General features: G+C 42.0%; 1 protein-coding gene across 4 annotated transcripts in view; it reads left to right on the top strand.

Annotated features, from left to right (window-relative positions):
- Mtus1 (microtubule associated scaffold protein 1) overlaps positions 1–14,557 on the top strand; it is a 150,119-nt gene that overhangs the window by 87,716 nt on the left and 47,846 nt on the right. For 3 of the 4 annotated variants that reach the window (XM_036209488.1, XM_036209489.1, XM_036209491.1), the window contains 2 exons: positions 1,219–1,350; positions 3,455–3,493. In XM_036209488.1, the coding sequence (XP_036065381.1) occupies positions 1,219–1,350; positions 3,455–3,493 (171 nt within the window). Of the gene's footprint in view, positions 1–1,218; positions 1,351–3,454; positions 3,494–9,022; positions 9,463–14,557 lie in introns of those variants that run through there. The other variant, XM_036209492.1, reaches the window with a different exon arrangement.

Genomic DNA, 14,557 nt, shown 5'->3' with positions numbered 1-14,557 from the left:
TGAAACCCAATGTCCATGTCTTCTGGAATGTTGGTACTGTCGCCCCACTGTGTGTCCTTTAGAGTGTTACATCAAATGGTCGACTGCCTTGTCCATTAGCTTCCTGCCAAGTTTGGAAAGCCCCACTCCATAGGTTCTGGGCAAGGTGAGAATTGGAAAGCAGGACAGAAGCTAGGCAGAAGTTTGCCAGCAGGAGGGTGGGTTTGTGCAGATCTAATATTAGGAGTGTTATCTGGGCACATGGCGAGTTAACAGATGGCTCCGTGTATGGATACTGTGTGAGCACTAGGAGAGCATCTGACATGTGTGAACATTGTTGGTGGGGGTTGAGGTAGTTTAGCCTAGTGAAAAACTTCTTGTCTTCACATTATTTGTGAGCAAGAGAAATGTCTCATTGCCCTATACTAGAGGATGAAGAAAGGGGTTCAAGCCAGTAGTAAACCCATTTACAATCTGCTTCACGGTGCATGTGCTAAAATTGAAATGATACAGTGACCTAACATTGCTGTCGCACCAGGGTGACACACATTCATGTAGAGCATTCTATACTAGAAAAAAAAATGATGATGTATTGAATGGCAGAATAAAAGTGGATACCTAGAATTACGTGTTGACAATTTCTCAGAGAAAATAGGATCATTGTGTTTTCATATAGTTGATTTTTACTATGTAGGTGAGAGTCTCTTTATATATATATATATATATATATATATATATATATATATATATATAATTTTTTTTTTTTTTTCCACTTTAAGGCTAGACCTTTGTAACAGGGTGGATGCTGGCAGTCTGACTTCTCAATGCAGCTTCTTTGGAGACCAGATCTTATCCTTGAAGCCACTGAGGATTTTGTTTGCTATCGATTTTTTTTTAATTTTACTTAATTAACATCAGCCACTTATAGTCAGTATTGTCTTCATGGAGAGGGATGCTTTCCTGTATTTGCATTGGGTATGTTTGTTACACAGCATAGATGGCCATTTATCTTCCACCTTCTGAGATAAAAGCCAAGCTGGAAGTGTGCACAAACTTGGACTATTGGAGGAAACAAAATGTAGGTTTTTTGGGAACATCATTTATTTTTCATACTTTAGGCCAGAAATTATCTCTTTCTTGACATTCAGTAATTGTTGTCATATTGTAGTCTCTTTGGAATAAATACGGGGGACTTGTAGCTACATATTAAATAAGGTCTACTTTTCTGTTTTGTTATAGCTGGTAATGCTGCTGTCACCAAGTATGAAGAGAAACCTCCCAAACAAGTATTTCAGAATGGATCAGGATCCTTATATCTGAAGCCTTTGGTACCCAGAGCTCATGCACATTTGCTCAAAACTCCTCCAAAAGGTATTGTCTTCATTATGATGAAAAGAAAATTAAAGAATTTTAAATCCCATGGCTTATAGGGAGTTAAATTTTGACAAGTAGGTTTATGGTACATATGTAACAATTGTTTATATGTTTAAACGCCCATTGAATAAGAAGATTTTAACCATGAGATGCTCTTGTTCCAAGGGCCTGCAAATGCCTTAGGTAAAATCCAATAATAAAAATCAGTAGGTAGTGGCTAGAGAGATGGCTCAGCGTTTAAAAGCACTGGCTGGTCTTGCAGAGGACTCAGGTTCAATTCCCAGCACCTGTCTAGTGGCTGGCAGCCATCTGTATCTCCAGTTCCAGGGGATCTGATGCTGTGCTCACTCCATTTCCCAGGCTGCATGGGTACTGCACATGCATGCACACAGACACGCCTTCCAGCAAAACACCCATCGCCTAAAATAAGAAATAAAGCAAACCCTGGAAATCAGCAGATAGAACGGAGATGTCTGGGAAGCTAACAAATAAAACTGACATTCTGTGATTCTAGTGCGAGTCCCTTGATGAGAGCTAGGAACGAGGAGCCTGGCCTATTTCATGTCTGTTGCCTGCTTCCCTTGTCAAGACCGTGGTGGTCTTGCTCCTCTTTTCTCTCGGCTCTTTGTGTCTGATCCTTCTGTGTCGTTCACTTTGCGGTTGCTGTGGCTATGGAGAGCATGCAGTGTGTAGTGTAGATGTAACCCGCAGTGTTTCCATGCAGCCTCATCATAGATGAGAGAGAGAGAGAGCGCGCATGGCAAGGCTCTGCTCATAGGTCCTCGAAAGCTTGTTTATCTGGAAGAATAAGTGAGACCCATATTTACATCAGAGACATTAGAAAAGCAGCCAGCAGCCACCACGGCACCACCTCTCAGTTTCCCCTCTGCATACAGATGTGGTTTTGCTTTTGTTTAAAGGAAAGTGAGCACAGTGCTTTCAACTTTGCGTGTATGTATGTTGGCATGCATGTAAAAGATCGTATGATAGCTTGAGGTACCGACCTAGCCTACATAATTAGCAATGCTTTTTTTCTTTCTCCTGGTGGGGGGGGGATGAATAAAAATATGTTTTGGGGAAGTCCTGGTTAGGGGCAGGTCATTCATAGTGCCATCAGGGTCATCTTTGTCTTATATATAGCTCTGAGGCATCAGATGCCCCCTACTCGGGTGGCATTAATAGTGGAAACTGGTTTTTATCACGATTTTTAAGCCCCACACTATCCCCCAGGAGTAGCCAAAAGTAAATCCCGTGATGATGGAGGTTTAATCCCTGAGACGACTTTCAGGGGACAACTACAGACCCCACTGATTAACAGGGCAAGCCAGTTTTAAAAGGGAGGCTTTCTCTAAGAGGGAGTGGGGGCTTCCCATTTATGATGGCCACATACTTTTAAGAGATGGTCTTCTCCTTAAAATTCCATAGACAGACTACGGCAATTTAGCCAGTCGTCTGCAGATGGTTATTCACTTGATGACTGTTTGATATCGAATACAGGCACTTAGAGCAAGCTTCTACCTGTTTGGTTCCTGGCTGCATCTGACATTGCATCAGCCTGGAGCAAAGCTCTGGTGTATTTCTTCTTCGCGGCTGAAGAGAAGTCAGCCCCTGGGGAAGGCACACACCAGCAGCCCTCTCCCACAAAGTGCAGCCTTTTTCCTGTGTGCAGTCTAACAGGAATACAGAAGTATGAGTTCAACATTGCTAACCGATGTGGCTCCTGGCCAGCATGTAGCTCAGGATCCAGATACTAGATAGAGTAAACAATAAATAAATAAACTAAAATTAAAATGATTTTGTCGTTGGCTGGCTGAATACACCATGCCTTGTCCTTTTGAAAATCGATATTTTGATCTTGATGATTAATGCATATCACTCTTATTAACAAATTAGATATCTTCAATTTATCTACATTTGAAGCAGTATACTTGGTACAGTTGTTGGCTTCTCTTTGGATTTTCTCAGTAGTTAGCTGGGGCCTACAATTTAGAGGTTAATCGAGGGCTTTTGAAAGAAAAGAAACCACTCTTATTTACAAAATGGCTTGAGTTATGAATAGTATTTCCAATAAAATGTGTTTTATGTTTCTTTCACATTCTAGGTCCTTCAAGAAAGAGTCTATTTACAGCTTTTAATTCAGGCAAGTACCCACTTTAAGCATGAATAGATAGAAATCTTTCTGTTTGAAAAGTAACGATTAAACATACTGGAATTTATTTATAATGACTTATACTGGTATGCTTTTGAGTCAAAATTCAGGCCTTAAGGTGTAAATAACTGCATATGATATGGGCATTTGGGAAGCATTGATAAGCCTTGTAACACAAGAAGAGGACGTTTGATTATATAGATAAATTTAGTTTAAAATGGTTTTCTTAATATGGCTCATGTGAAATAAAAAAAAATGACACCTCTCCAAATATACATTTTCCTTTAAATTGGATCATCTTTGATGATAAATTTTTCTTAAGATGTAGTTTTTAACTCCTATTAGCTTGGTAGCTTTCTGTTCTCCTGGCCCTCCCCAACCCCTCCTCTTGGTTGGAGGGACAGGTCTGAGGCAGCCTATAACTTAGACACATTTAACTACATTGAGAGTCTCATACTTCCTCTGGAGGAGCCATTTATATATAAAGTGCATTCATTGAAATTCCTACACATGACATGCAAGACTGTACAGTCAGCCATGCACTACCTACATGCTCTTATTTTATATCACAGTGATAGTACAGTCATGTGACTTCTAAACCCACTGCACAGCAGAACAGAAAGCCAGAAAAGGACCACATTGCAGCCCGTAAACTAGCTGTTAATCCAGGCTTTCATAGTGTCAACACAGGATGCAACTGTGAGCCGCGTGTTTTCCCCTGTTTGTAAACATGGTGGTTAGTTATTTTCACAACTCGAGGCTGACCTGAAATTAGCTTGATCCTATGAGGAAACATTGCTGTGTGTGGCTTTTGAAGTAAAACTACTTGTAAACATTGAAATCCCATTTTGTTATGTACCACATAGAGATCAGTTTCAATGAGTCATTTGGTGTTAATAAGTGCATTAACAATTAACCACTTGAATGTTTGAGTTGGTTCTATATAACACATTCACAATGATTCCCTTATGGACTGCCCTACAACCATCTCTGTGATTTTCTGTGACAGATTATTTCAAATTGTATTAATAAACAAAAGCACATGCATATTATAGTCACTCAGATAACCGTATTATTTTCCAAAAGCTCCAAACTAGCTTCCAGTATGAACCAGGACATAAAACTGCTGCCCATACTCTGGTAAACCTCACATTTTGCTTAATTTCTTATTGATTTAATTTACTTTTCAATTTTTAAATTTTATATATTTCTTTTATTTAATTTTATAAAGATTTCTCTTCATGTGTGTTCTGCCTGGCTGTGTGTCAGTATACCACGGGCAGGCAGTGCCCTGGGAGGCCAGAACTAAGTATCAGATCCTCTGGAACTGGAGTGACAAACAGTTGTGAACCATCACTTAGGTTCTGGGAGCGGAACTGAGGCCCTTTGAAAGAGGAGGGGTGCTCTAAACCTCTGAGCTACCTCTCCCCAGCCTCTACTAATTTTTGGGGTGGGTGGGTGGGTGAAATAGGATTTGCAATGTCCTGTCATTATTTCAGTTTAACAGTTAAAGAAATTCCACTACCTCAGAAGACAGGGACAGGAGGATGACCTTGTGAGGCTTGGGCATGGGGAAGATCTTGGTTCTCCACTTCCTATTTGTGGCCTGACTTTGGCTACTTGCCAATCCTCTCCACAGCGCTGCTTTCTCGTTCAGCAGCATGGGAATGTTCCCAGTGCAGGAACCATTTTGACTGTGTAGAATATTTTCATCCCAGGCTCTCAAATGGTAGCTAATCGTGCCGTTAGGGCCGACAAGGTTGACAGTTCTTGTTGTCAGTTACACTTGTGATGGCTTTATTTTAGAAGTGAGCCCCCCCCCCCCCCCCCCCCCCCCCCCGCCTCCTGGTGTTAAGTTCTGTGAAATCCTCAAAGCAAGTGGGCAAACCCACCAAAAGCTCTGACCTACCGTCCTGGGGTCTAGCTGTTGTGATTTATTTAAAGGTTATGATGCTGTGAGATTCTAGGAAACGTTGGCTCTAAATAAAATGTGCTTGCTGTTTATGAGGAAGATGCCACACACCACAGCTTGCTATTATTACCGTGGTTCCAACACTCATGGGAGCTGTTTGGGATACTGTAGGCATCCAAGTTGGGTTTCTGCACTTGTGACTGTTTGATACATCATCCCTGTCAGGTGCCATGGTGTCTGCCCTGAAAGTGGAAATGTCTGCTCCTTCTGTGCCATTTTATAAATATAGCCTGTGGTTTTCTGCATCTCCTTTCTCTGGTGTCGGGAGACGGTTGAGGGCTGCAGATCTGCTCTGGGGAGGTGATGCAATGCTGCCACACTGTGCGCCTGCTGTCTGTCTTTCCTTACTGCATGTTGATGATCTCAACTTTGCCCTCATGCTGAAAGGGCAGATGCCATTTCCATACATGAAAAATTTGGCACTTCCTGTTAGGGAGAATAGATCATTTAGTGAATCCCACTGTGACAGTGGTACCTTTTTGTCCTGGAGCTGGTCTCTTCACACAGTGCACAAAAACGTATTCCAGACAGAAGGGTTTTATATGTAGAAATGAATAAAAGCATCATAAATGTAGAGCTGAATAGCATCTGTAATCTGAGCACTCTTATGGGGAGATAGGAGGTGAGCTAGAGGCAGAAGAATCTCTGCAAACTTGTGGCCCAGGTAGCCTGGCGTACACAGTGGAAGGAAAAGAAAACCTAAATAATGGATGTCAAAGACTGGCACCTGAGGGCTGTCCTCTGCCCTCTCCATGCACACTGGGGCATGTGTGTCATGCACAGGCACACAGTGCACAGAAGAGATGGGGAATCTTGCTGACTTGGCTTACATTCAGCGTCTAAAGTAGTCAGGATCATAGCTGGAGAAGGTGTCGTAGCTTCTGGGCACTGGCCGATGCTTGCCAAGAAATGGGAAGTTGCTGTTAGATTCAGTTATGAAAGCTTAAGACAATGTTACAACACAGTTACAACACATGTAGTAATGGCATAGTTAACAGGAGCATATGCTTAGACTTTGTGCTTGCTACAGTAGCAGAAGACAAACACAAATAATAGGAAAAAATGTAGGACTAGGAAACAAGAAATAAATGTTGACTGGCTTAGAACTGTGCACTCTCTATGTGGCCTTTTTTTTTTAATGCAAGTAAATAGTGGATCTTGAATAAAGAACAGGAATTTACACACTGCACAAGAGTGTAACTTTAGGAGCTGTTACACAGAGCACAGCTCTAGGGCTTATATGACCAGAATGAGCCTAGGATGAGATTGTCTTGTTCACTGCTTTTCAGAACTCTTTAAAATAGGAGGAAATGGAGTCTAGGGAGACAGCTCAGCAGTGAAGAGATTTACTGTTCAAAGAATAAACAACTCCTCCCCGCCCCCTCAAAATGAAACCTCAACCACCACCCCCCCTCCACCACTAAAAGCCAACTAACATTTAATCCTTATGAATTGTTCCATCCTAAGTACCAAACTTTGCTTCACTTGTTCTGTCATCTTTCCTGAGTTTTTATGCCGACCCTTTAAGACAACAAAATAACGCCCACACCTTTTTGCATTCATGCTAGCTGGCCACCAGGGGGCAGATGACATCTGGGAAAGAATTGAAACTGAGCGGTCTGAGGCTTGTTACAGGCAAGCTTGGGCTTTTATGTGCAGGCATTTTACACGCCGGCATTTTACAAGCAGCTACATTTGGCTCGTTTTTCCTTTCCATTGACATTATTTCTATTCTTTCAGGTTCTTGTTGCTTTCAGGAGAAAGGGGTTAATATTTAATGTGTGTGGGATAGCTTAATAGTGTAGGTCAAGTAATTTTTTCTTATTTTGAATTTTATGTGTATAGGTGTTTTCCTTGCATGCATGCATGATGTCAGAAGAGGGCCTTGGATCCCTTAGGACTGGAGTTATAGACATTTGTGAACTGTTATGTGATATGGGTGCTGGGAACTGAACATGGGTCCTTTAGAGGAGCAGCCATTTCTCCAGCTCCTGAAAATGTATCTATCATCTATCTATCTATCTACCTACCTACCTATCTACCTACCTATCATCTATCTATCATCTATCTATCATCTATCTATCATCTATCTATATCTATCTATCTATCTATCTATCTATCTATCTATCTACCTACCTATCCATCCATCCATCCATCCATCCATCCATCCATCCATCCATCCATCATGTATACAAAAGAGGGCACCAGATCTCATTACAGATGGTTGTGAGCCACCATGTGGGTGCTGGGAATTGAACTCAGGACCTCTGGAAGAGCAGTCGGTGCTCTTAACCTCTGAGCCATCTTTCTAGCCCTAAAATTTTTAATGAATATAACTGATTGATGAGTGGGTTGCTTATGTCTTCTCTTGGGTAGTGTAAGCTAATGGGTTTTCCTTTAACAGGACAATTTACAGTTTATTGTTAATAATCCCCATCTTCCCCACCCCCCCAAAAAAAACCACCCAGAAACAAATAACAACAACAACAACAACAACAAAAACCGCAACCCTCCATTATATGGATGGTGTTGTATCTAATTGTAATAATAATTTATTTATCATTCAGCTTGTAATTTTGATGGTCACTGATATCTTGGGTTGTTTTAAACATGTTTTTGATAGCTCAATGATAGCATTGTGGGTTTTTTTTAATAGTTAGAATTTGGGGAAAGGGTTTAGACCTGTTTAAAAATAATAAGCTGTGATATTAAACAGAAAATGACCTAAAGGTCTTTTTCTTTGACTCCAAGTCCTTGGTGATTGGTGCTTCTGTTGCCATGGATATGTGGAGATTAGTTGGATGTGGGTGTGTGTGTTCATCCCCACAGTGACCCTCTGTGGTTACTGGTTTTGTTGAGATCTTCTGCCATGACAGGGTGTGGGGTGCTAGTGAGGAGGGTGAGTTTCTCCAGTTTACCTCCTGTCCTCTCTCATATTCAATTCTCAGATGCTGCATAGGACTTCGGAAAGAATATTTGCTTTTTTTTTTGTCAGTTTTAACAACATTTAATGAGTTGTGTATGGTTTAACTCTTCTTTGCCTTATAGTTTAAATTTTCTTTGTCTTATGATATTTTTTAATTACTCTTAGAAACAGACCTGGTACAGAAATTGCACCAACCTTTTGTTTTTAGTGTGGTCCTTAACATTTGAGAATCAGAGCTAAAATTTTGACAACCTGTCACTAGCATAGTAAAATACGTTGATTTTTGAAAGATTGGAAGTATTTGTTGCTTGGAGGTTTTGGTTTGTTTGCTTGCTTTTCATCTAAGCAATCAGGTTTACATATAACTTTATAGGTAAAATACCTGGAAAATGCTTAGAGGTAGTAGTGTGAACCTGTGACATTAAAAAAAAAACTGAATCAGTTCACAGATTGCTTTAATGAAATCTTATTTTTTGCCTAGTTAATAAATAGACATTAGGCACATGAGGTGGTTAATTTCCCTTAACCCTGTTCCAAGAGTGACTGGATCTGCGACATCATTGGCTGTTACATAAAGCTCCTGAGACCACCCACTTTCTCCTCCCCTTTCCCATCCCTGATGGGAACCACAACAACCCATGGCATGTACAGTGTGATGTAACTCAGAGGCTGCTTGCTTCCGGACCTGCTCCTCGCAGCTCTTGCTCAGACAGAGGGCATTGTTTTTAGCTGCATCTGGGCGTGCAAACGGAAGCCTGGAACCCTGGGATAGCTAGCTCTGGCTTTCTTTTTCCTTCGGGTGGCCTGACCCTAGCTGTGTAGGCTGGTTTTTCTCTGGCCGTATCTCTTGGCCTGGAAGAGTACTGAGTTGGAAAGAGACAGCATGTGATGGTCCCTGGAAGCTGCTTCCCCTGAGAAGTCTTCCCACTTGCTCTGAAGACATGTTGTTGTCTCCCAAATTCTCCTTATCCACCATCCACGTCCGCCTAACTGCCAAAGGACTGCTGCGAAACCTCCGGCTTCCTTCGGGGCTCAGGAAAAGCACTGTCATTTTCCACACAGGTTGGTCATGGACAGCTCTCTGCTCAGATCCCCTGCTGCCTAGGGGAGGGACTTGCTGGTGAACTTGCAAATGCTTCTCAGATTTCTATGGAGACAGATAATTGGGAAATAAAGCTCTCTTTAATGAGAGGCTTAGCAAACAATACACAGTTTTCTCTTGTGTTGAGCGGGGAGGGTACTTTGGTTGTGTGGAGGCCGCTGAAGGCTTGTCTGTGTTTATGGATGCAGGATGGTTGCCTTGGAACTTGCGGGCGCTCTTCTCTGCCACCAAATCTGTAAAGACCAACACCTGTTAATTCACATCAACCTTCAGTGATTTTTGGAAATAGCATGTATGCAAATTGAGATGATTTCTCTTTTGCACTGAGAAAGGAGATAGTTTCTGTGGTTTTATTTTGCAGTTTCTCATTGAGATAGATAGGCTATTTCAGTGTATCAAAAGATCTCCACATTGCAAACACTCTTTAAGTCATCCTGATGCTTGTGGAGGGGCCAATAAGTGGACCACAAATTTAGTTTTCCAGGCTTCCTAGTAAAAACAATTGTGGACATAGAATATTGCTCCTGATGTTTGTGTTTGCAGCTGCTCTTTATTTTTCTCCTCTTAAGATGGAAAATCTCCTCAGTGCATCACTTCAGGCATATGTGAACCTGTCTATGTTCAGATTGCATTGGCTGGTGGTGGGTGCTGCCTCTCAGTTTTGCTAAGGGTTGTAATGGTCGTAAATTAAATTGATTTCATTCTGTAATGGCCTAAGTGTCCTTTGAGTTGGTTGGGGCTGCTATGTTGTGTGTTGGTGTTTACAGGATTGCTTCATGGGCATGTGGATGCATGGTTTTCAGTGTCTCGTGTGTGTGTGTGTGTGTGTGTGTGTGTGTGTGTGTGTGTGTGTGTGTTTCCTGTGTACCTCTTGTTTTTCAGTTGGCTCATCGCTGTCCCTGGTGATTTATTTACTTTTTCTGCTGACTGCTTTTCGTTTTCCCAGAGGCATATGCCTTCTCGGTGGGATAATCTTGATTTTTTTAAATTTTTTTTTCCAGCCTCCTTTCCTTGTTTCATAATTCCCCTTGGCCTGGCGTTTGAGTTGGCTGGCCTTTCCTTCGAGGTCTGATGGTTGGAGGTAAATGAAGGAAGCTGGAGCCAGCTGTGGCTCCTTTTTCAGCCCCAATGTCACTGGGGGTCTCTCAGCCCTAAAACTAAAGCTGTGGAGGCCCATGGGTGGAGCTTGGTGTCTGCTGAGGCCTTGGCTTTAATTGCCTGTACCCCCAAATTTAAAAAAAAATACATAAAGTGAAAAATATAAGTGTGCTATATTATTGTTGTTGCTATTAATTTTTTACTAAAGAATAAATTTTTGTAACAATACAATAAAAAAGGTCTTTAGGGTGTTGTAACATCCTAATGTGCCCCTGACACTTAACTTCCTGTCCTTTCCCCAGGGTGCTCACTGTCATGGTTTCTTGGTTATTTTTCCTATAGTAGTTTAACCAGACACAAATGTGTGGACGCCTTTCATAGCCTCATTTGTTGTGCAGAATTGGAAGCTCGGTATATGTTTTATTGCTGGCCTTTGTGAGTTTAATAGAAGAGTTTCATGTTTATCTACTTCATTCTTTCATGTGTAGGGGTGGTGCTGGGGATGGAACTGGGTCTTACACATGCTTAGCTGGCACTCTGCTGCTGAACCACACACCCAGCCTTTATTCCACTCTTTTTAATAGTTGTGAAACATCCCATTGCTTGAGTGAACAATGGTTCATTTATTCTACCAGCTGATGTTTTAGGTTGGTTTGTAGTTGAAACAGGTAGCTTGAGCAAAAGACACAAGGCCTTAATGACCAGAGTTTCTTTAGTTAATAGTGGTGTTTTAGTCATGTCTTATTTTCTGAATTTATACAAATATTTTAAAATTCCTTTGCTGAGCGTCATAATCTTTAGACCTCAAAGGCATGTATCAGTGAACAAGTCCACCTTATTTTACACCAGTAAGTCTGAGGCCCAGACACATGTTAAGCACAGACTTGCTTGTATTCTTAGTGTTTAACTACCATTAGTTGCCTTAGTAATGGGGCTACTGGCCTGGATTCCAAGAGTACTGGGATAAGAAGGCGTTTGCTCTACTCGTAACTAAGTGTATGATCATCTTTGCTTCATATGGCTGCAAACCCTGCAAACCATGGTGTAGCCACAATGTTCTGCTTTCTAAGCTCTCTGGGCCTCAAGTGCCATGAACTTCCTAGCTGTGGGCTTTTAACTCTGAATGTGTTACTACATTTGGGAAATGAATCTTAGCTAACTACCTCCCAAATCCAGTTCATCCCCTTGGCTTATTTCTCTTTATGACATCATGTTTCTTATCTATCTGGCCATCAACCTTGAGTCATCTTGTTATTCATCCTCAGTTATCCACAATTGCTTATAAAAACTTAAGTCCCCACCCTTGGAATCTCTCCTTGATTTCACTCTGGCCACCCTCCTCCTCCAGGCAGTTTATGTAAAGCTTGCTCTTTTGGGGTGAGGATGGCGGGAGGCACTGGGGATTGACTCTAGGACCACATGCATAGCTGCTTTACCACTGAACTATGCTCCTAAGCCTGCTCTTATACCAAAATACTGACAACACCCAGTCAATGCAGCCAGCCACTGCATGAGCTTTCTGGAGGGCTTCATATTTGCTCTGTCCATCAGTTCAGCTTTCCCTCTGATTCTAACCTGCTTCTCCCATTGCAAGATTAGTTCATTCAGGTCACATATGAGTATCTGTTGGGCATGTGCCATATGCCAGGCACAAGGCTTGGTGCTGAGAAAATAGCCAGGATGAGGTCCCACACAGCCCTCTGCCTTCCTTAAACCCATAATTGGACAGGAGGCAGGTAATCATGTAGGGTGTAGCCTGGGCCCTCAGGTGGTTCCTGTTACCATTATCCAGGTGTTCCAGAAGGAGTGCCTTTTAAGTCAGTTTCCTTAGGATAAGTGGAACTAGCTGAGAAATAAATAAAAAGTGCTCCAGAGAAAAATAATCTAGAGAGGTGAGGAAGCAAGCAGGTGGCTCCTTCAAAGAAAAAAAAAAAAAGAACTGTAATATTTCTGAGTAAACAGTGTGGTGAGAGAGAGAGAGGCTGGGAACAGACTCCTGGTCAAAGCCTGGAACAAGTGCACATGGCACTGTGCATTGTGGTAAATTATTGTTGACAACGTGTGTCACTGAATCAGAGATGGAATTTTTTTTCCCCTGTAAATAAAGGCTGGAGGAGAAAACCACTCTGGCAGGGATTTTGTGTAATACTGGAAGAAGATACCAAACATGGATGAAGCCTCAGGATCAGGGAGGAACCCTGAAAGTCTGGAATGACCTCACACATAGTTTCTATCAAGAGTATTTCTTGACAAAGTATTAAGCTAAGCTAACTGTGTTTTGGATTTTTATCATAATACCACTGGTCCTAATTTTATGATGGCTCAGTATAAGGGAAATACATTTCTATGTATAAATATTCCTTCCTTCTCAGTTTAGTTTTCCTTCCAACCCGTAATTATTACAGATTGTATCACCTGATCCTCAAATACTTAATGTTCTCTTTGATGCAAGGGAAGGCAGTTAATTACACTAAAAATTTTGAATTATTTTCGCTGGGCTAATGAACTGAAAAATGATTGCTGTACTACTGTGTAGCAGTTTCCTCCCAGTTAAAACATTCCATCCAGTAGGGACGCTCTATAAGACTCAGGAAGTCCCTGAAGCTGACCAGATCAATAGTCTCCTCCCTCCTCCAGTTTATGTAAGCAGTAAGGACTTCTCAGACACTCTCAGATGAGAAGAGCTGCCCAGAAGAAACTCTGGAAGAGGCAGAAATGGCTGAGCTGAATGACCTAGCAGAGACCCACTACCACCCATTGAGCTGTCTGCTAGTTGGACAATGAGAAGCTGGTTCCTAGCTTTTATGAGCCAACACCCATACTGGGGTAGCTTTTGGTACTGCAGCTGTTTTGGGGTCATTTCTGCTCCTGTAAGTGACCCCTCTCACACCTACGCCTCTAAGTAGCCCCAGTAAAACCCCATTGGCTCACTGAGTTGGACTTTGGTGCCCTATCTGGGTGACGCTGTTCATGTCTCCCCAGGAATAATATCATATGACATGTAGGCAGGTCTGAGTTTGACCCCAGCCCTGAAGTAGGGGTGGGATGAGGGTAGCTAGCAATGGAAGTATTGAGGAAGAACAAAGCAGTATCAGTATGAAATACGCATTTACTTGAGGCAGTACTAAGGAGAACAATTTTGACTGTACAGCATGTGAATGAAGATTACAGTGAAATTCATCAAATTATGTTCTTACGTTGGATGTTCACTTGGAAGAACTTTTAGAATTGCTCTAGGCATGAAAACCAGTCAGTTGAGAAAGTGCCGCACCTCCCCCTAAGACGGAGCTGTGCCGTGCCTGGCTCTGTAGCCAAGACTGGTGTCTTTGCTGTGTCCTGAGCTCCTTTCCTTCTAGGCACCTTCCTCAGGCAGGAAGCAAAGGAAATAGGGAAGGAGGTGATGCCAGATCCCTGAAGTTCCAGTCTCTTGAACTAGATCTCAGTCACATGGCTACTCTACCCGAAAGAGGGTTGAGAAACGGATTTCTCTAGTTCCTGAAGCATAGGCATGTCTTTCCCTAAAAGGCAGAGCGATTATTTCTCAGAGACTCTTACTGGTCACTTATGAATGGAGGGAAGGGTATTATTGCTAATTTTTTTTTTACCCTGAAATAACACAAATTGGTTTTGGTGTTGATTAAGTATTTGTAATCATTCCACTTGTTTAAGTTTGCTTTTCTGTTATTATTATAAATCTCTGACCAAAACCAACCTCGGGAGGAAATGGTTTGTTGGCTTACAGTTTATAGTCCACCATCAAGGGAAGCCACAGCAGCAACCTGGAGGCAAGAACTGAGGCAGAGACCATGGAGGAACACTGCTTGCTTGCTGGCTTGCTTAGCTGCCTTTCTTATACAAGCCAGGCCAACCTGCTCAGCAGTGGAGCTGCTGACAGTGGAGCTGGGCCACTTGCATCAATTAGCAATTAAGAAAATGCCCCACAGACATGTCCCCAGG

The sequence above is a fragment of the Onychomys torridus genome, chromosome 17 (assembly GCF_903995425.1).
Source record: "Onychomys torridus chromosome 17, mOncTor1.1, whole genome shotgun sequence".
Classification (NCBI taxonomy): Eukaryota; Metazoa; Chordata; class Mammalia; order Rodentia; family Cricetidae; genus Onychomys; species Onychomys torridus.
This window is presented reverse-complemented; position numbering and strand designations above follow the sequence as displayed.